The 12,353-nt window shown below is 34.8% G+C and overlaps 1 protein-coding gene across 3 annotated transcripts; it reads left to right on the forward strand.

The window, feature by feature from the left end:
- The first annotated feature begins 3,808 nt into the window (after positions 1 to 3,808).
- On the forward strand, positions 3,809 to 11,880 carry LOC120637130 (5'-AMP-activated protein kinase subunit gamma-2-like). 3 transcript variants are annotated; one of them, XM_039908787.1, is made up of 2 exons: positions 3,809 to 4,148; positions 9,536 to 11,880. In XM_039908787.1, exon 2 carries the CDS (start codon positions 9,610 to 9,612, stop codon positions 11,650 to 11,652), a length of 2,043 nt encoding a protein of 680 aa, XP_039764721.1. In that variant the 5' UTR covers positions 3,809 to 4,148; positions 9,536 to 9,609; the 3' UTR covers positions 11,653 to 11,880. The 3 variants fall into 3 exon arrangements, with proteins under 3 accessions (XP_039764721.1, XP_039764723.1, XP_039764724.1); XM_039908789.1 differs by lacking the exon at positions 3,809 to 4,148 and adding an exon at positions 8,530 to 8,654; XM_039908790.1 differs by lacking the exon at positions 3,809 to 4,148 and adding an exon at positions 8,534 to 8,709.
- The last annotated feature ends 473 nt before the right edge of the window (positions 11,881 to 12,353 follow it).

Consider the following 12,353-nt stretch of genomic DNA (forward strand, 5'->3'; position numbering starts at 1 on the left):
TCATTACGGACCTACCGTACCAATGGCCATACTACTAGTGATACGGTGTGTATAAACGGTTTAGTGCGCAGAAAAAGCTCGGCTCTTCAGAGCGCAAATGCAGTCAGCTCATTCTTGTACGCATGCCTTATGACTAAATTAGTTAAGATCATAATTTAAATGACTTATATGGAATATCGTAACATCTTTAATAAAAAAAAACGAAAAATGGAAATCGAGCTTAGAACGTCTTGTATTATTTTAGACACAGAGGGTTGTTTTCTTCCGCGGTGTGTCCGCATTCAGCACGTTGCATATATTTACGGCTGCTACGATTGGTCGCATGCCCTAGTACTATTTGCTGCTCGCTCGGCGGGCAAACGTCCAGTTATTCTAATTTTACTTATAATCGATGCCGTCGCAACGCTGCGCCTTGCCGGCTCTCGACAATAGACACATCACGGATAGGTGGGAATTGGCAATATAGACTTCAGGTAGACCTTTGATCAATATATACTAGATATGCTGTCAGGCGCCCAGTTAGTGAAAAAAATATTCTCACCCACGGATTTCCACAAGGAAACGAACAAAGCCCTATGGTTAGGTTTTTCTTGTTGGAAAGCCAATGTGTGTGTGTGTGAAAAAAGTGATGGATCATCTTGATATATGAAACTCAAGAATATACACCGGCACTATTATTTCCAGGCCCTAACTAGGGTATCTAATAATCCATATATCGTTTGTTGAAGGAAAAACACGAAGTGAAAAAAATATGAGGGCGCCAACGTACATGTGATATAAGTGAAACTTAATATAAATTTCACAACGCCTACATCAGCTTAATGTTGTACAAATCGCTGGGTACCATAAGCGTCAGATGCGTGCACGTACAAGTGCGGCGCATGCGTGATGCGCGACACTTGTAGTAGTACTCAGAGCTTATGTAGCTTTTGTGACAGAGCTTGTCCGGAGAAGTAGGTACTACTATGATACTTTACTTTGCTTATACGTCAGATTTTGATGGAGCTCTCTTTTTCCTGCTCTTTACGTATGAAAGTACAATGTTTATATATTGTTATTCTAAAATTAATCTTTTTTCTCGTAAATGTGCGCTATGACATATTTTTGAACACATAAAGTTGCCACCTGTCATCGCTTAAAAAGCAACTGTAAATAATTCAGGCCTATTACTAACCACCTTCAGAAAATCACAAAACATACATAATTTTTCTGTAAGAGTTCAGCCGCGCGGAGAAGCGGCGTGATGGGACAGAAACAGATGCTAGGGCAACGTAGTTAAACAACCGTGAAGGAGAGGCGCGGTGTCGTGGGAGCGATGAAGTGTGGTGTTTCGATTTTTGAATTAAAAATGGTGCTGTTCAATTGGCGGATAAATAAATCCATCGAAAGCCAGTAGCAGTTTATCTGGTGATATAGATATTCATAGTCAGGTGAAACCTTGCTTCTACTTTTTGCCTAGTTGTATAAGTATTAATTACTTTTGAAATTTTAAGTCTCTCTGTTTGTGATGACACTATCACTACACACGTCGATCGCAATCGATAAGCGTAGATGGAGAGGTTGTTTAGTCGGTCTGTACAGTCACAGGAGAAAATACCTCAGAGATAATGTTTGAATTGTCTAACATAAAAGACAATGCCTGAATGATGACCAGTACACCAATGTGGAAGGAAGTATCTACCAAGAAGATCAACGATAAGCTTGGACAGACAAATGTAAAATTACGTTTTGAATACTGCTTTTGAAGATAATATGTTTTAAGTGAGACAGAGTTAAGCTGTTGATATATGAGGCAGTACCTCTTGAAGTCCAAATAAGGCTAACAACTTTACTACTTACAATGTAGTATTACATTCCTCTTACACTACGTAGTACTAGGAGGTAGGTATATATTTAATATTAATGCCAATAAATTATTACCAATAGGTTCTGTATTAAAACTGTAGATATATCTATTAACTCTATAATTGTAAAATAGCCTTATTTACAAACTCGAACTAAGTACTTCCAAATGTTGTAGACCAATTCGCTAAGCTGTCAGATAATATAAAATTAAAATAATGATAATGAGTACTTTAATTACGTGCTAAAAAATTTTGTGTAACACCAATAGTTTTCTCAGCGCACGCCAAATAGTGAATTTTGTAGGAAAGATTCTGCTACTTTCGGTTACATAATTGCAATTTTTTTTTTAAATAAATCATAGCTTATGTTACTTGGTGTTAGTTAAACTTAACTTTTGGCGAAGAAATGGTTCAGTCCAGTCCAGTACTTTTCGAGCCTATTGGGTACAAACGAAAAAAAAAAATCCTCTTCACATACGTATAGATATACTCGTAGATAAACACCTTAAACACCTTCGGGGGACTTGCAGGTGATGGAAACGGGGTTGTCCATCACCCACAGTGTGATTCACAAGTTGGCTCCAACGGGCGAAAAGGGCACCCCGTCTCTGTCTACCCCTGCAGACAACCGTCTGCGGAGTCGGGGTTGAGTGCGGAAGCGTTTTCGCGGCTCCGTCATCAAATAGTGAGTAGGATTACGTGGGGTTTTAGCCAGAGTCTGACATAACCACTGTGCCTCGCCGTGGCGCGGGGTATCCATGAGGATTTCGCAACGAAAAAAAAAAAAGAAAAAAAAAGATGTCTACTAGTCTTTCTAAAAATAGATTCTCACTTATATCACATGTAAGTGGCGCCTAGACTAACACGAGACAGTCATACTGATTAGGATACCTACGTATTGTGATAACGTAAATATACTCTTAACTATTTATCGATGTGCTTTGTGATATGGTTTGCCAACATTATAATACTGGTTATCAACAATTTGTTGTTGTTGTAATATGTAACTAAACGATTATGCCCGCAAATAATATTGCTTAGTATTTACTAATTGATTTATTATTATTATAGTAGCTAGAACATGATATCTTGTATAAATACATACACTACCTTTTATTGTGATTAGACCTGCAAAGGCTTACCCCACTTATCCGCTTCGTGGCGACGAGCGGAGCGGAGCGAAGCCATCTAGGTACAGACCAAACTGATAATACGTAGATGACGAGATAATTAATTTGATTGGTCTATTTTAGCACGTTTACGTTTCGCTCCGCTGAATGGAAACGCACCTATGTCCCGAAAAGGAAAGCTTATAAGCTCTTGTGTTGGCTTTTTTAGAAGCAGTAGGTTCGTAGTTAGGTACCCACTTACATTCTATTAATGCTTTTATAAAACCTATAACCTAACCTAACCATTTCTTGTCTTTGTGACTGGCATATTTACACTTTACACGGTTCCGTACACGAAGGGTGCCAACGGGGGTTCATTACTAAGCTTTCGCTGTCCGACAATCCATCCGACTTCCACTGGGCTGTATCTTATGAACTGTAATAGGTATTTCTATTGCCTTTATAACAAAAAATAATAAAAAAGGGATATTCCTATGCAAGAAACGTCTTTTTTGTTGTATGTTCTCGTTCTTAATAATTTTAACACTATGTAGTGTTTATATTGCTTGCTACGAAATCATTTGTGTTCATGTCAATCTCACACTGGAGCTTTATTAAATAGAAGTCTATGGCATTTCAATAACCTCTCATCAAGAGAATTATTATTTAATTATAGATATACCTACATAAAACTGCTTTTCATTATTATGATAAGGGATTTATCATGAAATAGCATAGTCGAATGAACCAAGCGCTGCTGCGTCATCTTCATTTGATACGCGGCAACTACACTTGTGCGTGTGTATACCTGTATACGCGCCTGTGTGTGTGCAGCTCACATTAGTTGAGCGCGAACGCAGCGGCATCAGCGGGCCGCGAGAGAATTATTACGTGAACGCGACTAGCTTGTTCCAATGCATGCCGTCAGCGCATAATGTAGCATCGAGTGAGATTGTAAATTGTACTAATTGGGCATGGCGGTCTTTACCAACAAAACAGTGCTTTCATCAATTACTACCCTAGTGGCAATGTTATACAACGAGCGCGCGATACTCGGACAGTGCTAAAGGAATTCTGTGTTTAGAATTATTACTGTCAAACGTGAGTCTATCGCTAGGACGGGTGCATTATGCTAATTGTGTGTGTGTGAGTGCAGTGATCACAAATACGAAAGGGGTTCGGAATGATCTCTATTGTGAGTATTATCAAAGTGGTATTATGAACTTTGAGAAGTTTGTTAATTTTGAGGTTATGTTCAAAGGTGATACATTGATATTATGATATGAAAATAGTTCTGTACTTACGTATTTACTACGTAATTATAGAAGTATTTCTTTTAAGTTTTTTTACATCAAGGTTGTTAGTGATGTAGTTAATTGGTTTTGCAACTTTTGTTTAAAAACAATTCTAGGTTATGACATAAAATTCAGTATAGGTAGGTAGGTGTACCTATATAAACTGATGATTGTCGGGTCATTTAACATCAAAATAATTAATAAAATATATATAATTATAATAATAGAAATGACTAAGGACATTGCTAAAGAACTAGAAATCTGTTATAATAATTATGTTCGTATTTTAACTATTATGTCCTTAACATTATATTAATCTAGGTTTCCATCTATTTTGTTAAGCTGATAAACTGTATTATTATTCTGTACTAGGTACATACTTACATAATGTATTCCTGTTACCTACTGAAACCACCTTAAGCATATTTAAACGCTTATTTATTCCCATCTGTAACAGTCCATTTTCGATAGTTCAGTTTGTTATATTTTGTACCTCGTACCTACGTAGGTTTGAGATTAACCTCGACATTCCATATATAATTGCTGAACTAAATTATAAGAATCTACGTTGTATTTATTCATAAACATGCTGTAAGCAAATAGGTACGTTGGGATATTGGGGGCAAATGGTAGATACCTATCTACTGACTAGATAATTGCCTAAAAAATCGATATGTTTATCCGATATGACCTAAATAGATTCCGGATGAATTGCCGAATTTGTCAAAGCACTCCGGCTGCGATAGCCAAAGATGCGGGTTTGTGTTCCGTCGGTTTTGTAATTTTTCATACACCCAGGCTCCCTGCAGGGCTAGCACGGGAGGGAGATAAAAAATATCCCCCTATAAGGTATATCCCCTAACAAGGGATATAACTAACGTGTCTACATGCTAAAGCACGGGAATATGGAAAAGGAAAAGTTTACCTTCGTTTATTATTACACATATATTATTTGGTGAGTTGATAAAGCTGTGGGGGAAGAATTTTTTTTATCCTTTCCCCGGGGATATAACTGTCCTCCTCATGCTAGCCGTGCTGGCCATAGTATAAATAAAAAACATATTTTGTAAGTAATTTGGTTGGAAAAGTCTTATATAAAACAAAATATGTAATTGTGATACAAGAATGTATTTAGTCTGCAGCAAGATTAAAAGCTTGGACGATTCTCCTTCTGGTTATTACTGACATCATAATAAGCAACTACTTAACTTCCCCACCGAGACGTAGGAATTAAACGCAGCAAACATACTAACTGAAAAAAAGTACCACGAAGTACTTATTTTTAGGACCCTAACAACCGTCGTTATCCGTAGTCGAATATGAATAGAACAAGGAGGCAGTCTAAGGAGAGTCAGTTGTGTTGTGACCTGAGTTATTTTCAATATGCTTTAATAGGTAGGGCCAAAACTTAGTGTTGGTAATCATTAGAACCTAACTGGAAATTAGGTCCCCATTCAAATTCAAATGACTCTTAATGGGTAGTAGATTACAAACGGTCCCCTTTTATATTTCTTGTATATTTTTGTGACGCGTATGTGCAGCGACTAGCTGAATGCCAGAATCTATCAAAGCTGCGACTTTCAGGACCATTCGACTGAATAAGACCTCATTGTCTCTTTAGGTTCACAACTCGTTGAACTATGTCGGATATTCTGGTTGTTCTATAGATCTCCATCTCTCCATTACTCTCTCCATGTCCCGCTGAGTAATTTTGAGCATTTGTATAAAACCTATAATAAAATTAAGGGCCAACGTTCAGATCAGATCACTACATGAGGATTGTTTATCTGAACTTAAAGTTGTCAAATACATAATAGGAACCCCTAATTCTTATATGAAACATGGTAACGGCAGAAAAATGTTATCTTTTATCTTATCTATATTTTAAGTGCTCGTAGGAGATAAGTTAGCTACTTATACGAAATTTATCACCGCAGTGTAAGGTTCAAATAGTTATTAAGCTGCGATTTTTACAGACCGAAATTCCGGAAGATGTTATCAGGATCTTAAAGACAAACAGTTAAATCCCCGGTTTATGTGTTATCAATCAAGAACAACGTCATTGATGACACGTAGGTACTGTAATTTAGTAAAAAGTTACAATATAGCATCGTTTATAATATATTGTAAGTAGGTAGGTACGTAATACGATATTATCAATTTATTTCTTGCAATATTGTACCAAAATCGTTAGCATATTAGTTATTCCAAATAATTGATTTAAATTAAGAAGAAATAACGGCATAAGGTGGCAATTCATTTTATAGAGGACAATACTTAAAACATTGTTAGATAGATAGCACCGGGCTAGTGAAGATTATTTTGATTGTTATTTTAATGTTAACTAAATAGTAAAATCCTATAATTGTAATAGTACGTCCGGAAGGTGAGTGTGACTTACGAATCTGCACCTGGCCAGGCCAGTCTGCGGCGAAAATCTTTCTTATTCAGTTCCATATAAGTAGGGCCATATAAGTTTCCCGCAGGAATCTAGTAAATTTTCAGACGAAAGATACCTTTTCTTAGTTGTTCTTCATTTAATTTGTTATCGGTAGTGAAATAATTTCATTTTTGATGTCAATCAATATTTTGTTATAATAGTTCGCTTTACTTAATTTTCAAGGTAGAATAAATAAAATTACTTAGAACATAGACACTTTTAACTTAGCATCGCCATTATTCGCCACCTAATCACCTAGAAAAAAAATATCGAGTATAATAGGTGGTTTCAGCGTTCTTAAAAAAATTTCATTTGTATTTGTAGCAAGTAAAGCAAATATTATTATATAAGACATTTCAGTCGATTTTTACAATAATTATAGACCTAGGAACTAAATATGAGCGCGGAGAGTAAAAAATTAAAATTCATTGATTCACCAGCTATAATTTTTCCCTGATCTCTACCTTTAAAATCTTAACGCGAAATTATGCTTTTAGCGGTGTCCACTACTCTTGATTTTAATCGACATAAACTTCCTCGATTCTAATTTACACCGCGAAGATCTTTAATAGAAGGTTCTCGCTTCCCCTATGAGTGTCAAAACAAGAATAAACGCACACCTAGGCAAGATCCACCTTCGGTCGCTTTATCACTAACCATGAGATGTGGCAGCAGTCATGCGTTGGTCTATGATTTAAAAAATAACCAATGATAGAATTCTTATCTTTGACGTAACAAAGTATGGTTACCAGCGAGCGATTGATGAAGATCAGGAATATCGGACAATAATCATATTATTGTATTGACATGCCATTCTTTAACAAAGATCTCTATTCTAAAGAAATTACTGTGAACTTTGACGTCACAAGTTACGAGAGTGGTAAGATTTCAATGTCACAGCGAACAAGGTCCTTAAGTAAAAGTACTTAGCAAATGGGTCTAACACGTGATCTGCCGACCCGTGGCTGATTGAAAGGCCATTTCTACTCCCATGCTGCGATTAGTCGAGCGTCACTGGGTAGAATATATAATTAACACCGGGTGGATATTGATCGGGGTCCTCTCTCACCCTATCTGCTACGTCATCACTTTCCACGCATTGATGGCGTCACGGATTTGTGACGACATTTTACGAATTACGTCATGATTTTCACGCATGCGTACGGTTGTTACCAATGTTATAGGCTAAATTTAGCTGTTTCTTATTCTTTTTATTCAGGTTCATTTCATATCTTTTTTCCAATCAGAGACTTCATAATGATGGGTATTTAATTATAGTTATAAAAATAAAACACAAGTGCGTTTTGTGTAAACGTAAGATGAAGCGAAAAATGTACGATTTGTATTTATTGTATGTATTTATTGCCAATTTTAACTTTTTAACCAATAGGGAAAAGTGTACCTTTCTTTGTTAAATAGTTCAAAACTATGTACCAACCTCTAATTTGATGAAGCTGGAGCCGGCCACACTAGGTTTTATTTCAGTCGGATATGTAAAAAAATACGATAAACGAAAAAAATACTTCTATGCCTACAGTAATGCAACGGTGTGCAATAATTTAAAGTCAATCCATAGACTACTTTCGCGTTTTGCGTTTTGCGATCACGAAAATACAGAAGATGAATTTTTATTCATAGATAGAATATAACGTTATAATTAAAATACATATTATATGCATATATTAATTAAGATTCTTGTGTGCAACAAAATATGGCGTAATGACATCTCTGGGTTTATTTAGGGATTAGTAAGCTAAACGTTTTTCCTGGCATGTTCAGGCTTTTCAGAACTTCTAACGGTCAACACCAGATGGCGTGGGCTCCCTACCGGCAAATAGCAACATGGCGGTTCATTCAGAGCTGCCGTGAATTACACGCGATGTCCGTAAAATTATTTTATTTATACACATACAAATCAATAGTTTAAATTAGGAAGGCCTATTCAATAGTTTTGGTTTAGTTTAAGGTAAAAATGAAAGTGTAATAAGTGAATGCATAGTGTTTACGTAATTGTGTCACTCGTAAGTTTGGCTCACCAACCCTCGCAAGAGTATTGATTAGTGAAAAGTCTAAGCGTGCTTGTACCACAGGGTTTAGTTTATGTTATACTTAGTTGCTTCTAAAGTGAATTTTAACCTCAAAGAAATTTAATACTTAGTGAACTTGAACTATGCGGTATATTAATTTAGAGTGCACAGCAACTACAATGGTGCATTAAATTGACGCATTAAACTTCACCACGTTGCTAAGCAACGAAGTAACCTTGATCGTTTTGGTTCTAATTTAAGGTTGAAGTACATTTTAACCACCAACGTTAAAACAGGGGTTTGCAATAAGAACAGTTTGTCTATCGGTTTGTGATTATGTGTGTCTTTTTATCAAAATGTAAAAACGGATGGAAGATTTCAGTGCAATTGTTTTTAAAGTATGAATGATAGTTCTTAACATGTGATGAATATCTGTTCAGCTGTTTGAGGTTTTATTTTTATCTATATCTAGTGATCTATTTTGGCATTCCAGTCCTTTTCAATCGTTACATATTACTGCTTGTCCAATTTATTTTAAATATGCTTAGCTAAATACATGATCTTAATAATAATATTATGGTGACCGTGACTAAATGTCAGGGTAGTCCGTGTACTACCCAACTTCTTCATCTTCGATCTTGATTTACATGTTTTAAAACTATGTCCAATCAGGAAAGACTGTGGAAGTTATTTTATTGTAGTAATTCTTAAAAATGTACCTACATTACTCAATTGATTCGATTTTCATAACCTAGAAAGCGAATTTATAAAAATAAAAGAAACATTATATTTTTGCTTATACTTATATTTTTGTTCGCAGGTACCGCTACTATCTTCTGTGGATTATGGTTCGAATAAATATTTTTAAACAAATTAAAAGTAGTAACTACCAATATGGATCCTATATTAGAAAATGAAGGGGCAATGTCAGACTCCTCTAGCAGCAAATATGGAAAATCAAGACGCAAAAAGAAAAAGAATCTAGATGAAGCGCAAAACGAGAGTCAAACCGTAGTAGGTGACAAGAAAAAATTCGTGGTTACTACATTATCTACTTCAGATGATCAAAATGTTCCGTCTGAACGGTTACCACAAAGTAACGTGCATACTATACACTTCGGAACACGGGGTGTTGAATCACAACGGCCACATGTTAGATCGATCTTCAAGGATAAGCCAGCTGAAACATCCAGACCATCAAGTGCAGAGAGGGAGACATCAAATAAGAAGGAATATGAAACATTTCATGGAACGTCATCTAGTCCAAGGAGCTCTATTTTTGATATTTTTAGGATAAGAAGAAAAAGTGATTCAAAAAAACACCAGTCTCTCATACAAAATGTAAAAGGCGCGTTAGCTGGTACATCAAAAGAGTCTCCCGAAACATCTAAAGTTGAACAAAGTTCTTTGGACCCTAAAGAGTCTCATAAAAAGTATTATTACACAGTAACGGGAGCTTCTTCTTCTCGAAAGACTAGCCCAATCACAAGGGTTATGGATATTTTTAGAAGTAAACCACATCCGCAATCTGATCAAAGTGCAACTGACACAACGAAAAAGAAAAATGCAAAGCAAGTTCGTCGTTCATCTATAGGAACCACTTCTCCTACTTATCATAAGAATTCGTATGCTTCTCTAGATCCTGTACAGGCGAAACAGTTATTTAGAGAAGTTCGTGGGTTACCTAAATATGACCCATACTTATCTATTGTTCAAATATCTTTGGGTGGAAGAGATAAGACGAGGCTACTATTAAACTTTTTTAAATATCATAAATGTTATGAGATACTTCCTAAATCGGCTAAAGTTATTATATTTGATACTCAATTTCCGGTTAGGAAAACTTTTCCTACACTCGTCTCACATGGTATTCGGTCTGCTCCGTTGTGGGACGCTACTAAAAAGTCACTAGTAGGAATGATCACTGTTACTGATTTTATTCGAATTTTGTTGCTTCACGAAAAAGAAAATTGGTCAATGGATGATTTTGAAAAACATACACTTCATAATTGGCGCAAAATCTTGCGACCAACAAGAAAACCTTTATGTAGTCTAAGCCCAGATCAGTCACTACATGATGCTATTAATTTACTAAGCAAAAATAGAGTTCATCGCCTTCTAATGATTGATCCATTTACTGGAGATGTGTTATATATTTTGTCTCATAAAAGAATATTACGATTCTTGTTTGTGTATCTCAATGAATTTCCTGAATTAACATTTTTTCACAAAAATATGCTAGATTTAAATATAGGAACATATGATGACATAGTTTCTGTCACTGATGATACAACTATTCAAGAAGCTTTTCAGCTTTTATTAGAAAAAGATATTTCAGCTTTGCCTATTTTAGATGAAAATGGTGTTCTTATTAATGTATATGCTAAATATGAAGTACTCAATTTAGTAACTGAAAAATTATATTTAAATTTGTCCTTAACAATAGGTGAAGTAAGAAACAAAAAGAAAGACTGGGAAGAAAAGCTACAAAAATGTCTTTCAAGTATTACCTTATACGAGGCCTTAGAAATTATAGTGAGAACTGAAAGTCATCGACTACTACTAGTTAATAAGGATGATAAACTTGTTGGAATTGTTTCACTATCGGATATTTTAGTTTATCTTAATAGAGTTATCCCTACTGAAAAAAAGATTTCATCTCTTCAAGAAATATTTCGCCCATTGGAAGTAAATAAAGTTCCTGAATCTTTAAAAGAAAGTGAAAATGAGGTGATAACGATTACAGTCCCTAATATCCAAGCGCAAACTGTACCTGAGACTAACGAAGTGACGTGTGAATCAAATAGTTCTATCGAAAATAATATTGAAGAGACTATTACGAATAATGTGGAGACTGAAGTAGAAAAAGCTAGTCCTAAATCAGACAAGATTGAAATAGAAGAAGCAGAATTAGATGAAGTACCCCAATCTCAATGAAGTTAATATTTAAAAATGTAACCGTAGGATATTCCACAACAATTCCAAAGATATAAAATAGATAAAACTAGTGTATCTCAAGTATGCTTTCTGCTTTTAAATTATGATATAGTAAATTATACTAAATACTTAATTGTTAAAGTAGTGTCAACACCACGTGAATGCCTTATATTTATTATTTAATCCAATATAATATATCGCTGAAACTCAATAAAATATTTTAGCAGTGTTGTTTGTTTTGAATATGACGCAGACGTAACGCAATTGCACTTAAAGCAAATTCCGTAAAATATAAACATTTCATAAAATTATGGTAAAACTCTTGCAACAATGTGTTTAAATTTGAAAGACAAAGTTGTTTCCTCTGTCCGCTATTTTTGAACATTTGGTAACTTCGTAATTATTTAAATAGTTTGCAAGTTATCCAATTGAATTTCAAGTAATATTTTTTAAATAGTTTGTTGAATTGGATTTCTAGTTCGTTATATTTTTGAATAAAGAATTTTCATTCAATACTTTGTTGTAAGTTTTTTACAACTATGGTACATTTTTAGAAGTAGTCATATAATATAACTTTATACTTGTTTTCTTTTATTCTTAGTTTTATTTATTTATATTGGATTTTAAATATACTTTAAATTTTATTTTTATTGAAAATCTATATATATATATATAGTTTTATATATATTAAAGCCAAAAGT

Source organism: Pararge aegeria, chromosome 3, assembly GCF_905163445.1.
Source record: "Pararge aegeria chromosome 3, ilParAegt1.1, whole genome shotgun sequence".
NCBI lineage: Eukaryota > Metazoa > Arthropoda > Insecta > Lepidoptera > Nymphalidae > Pararge > Pararge aegeria.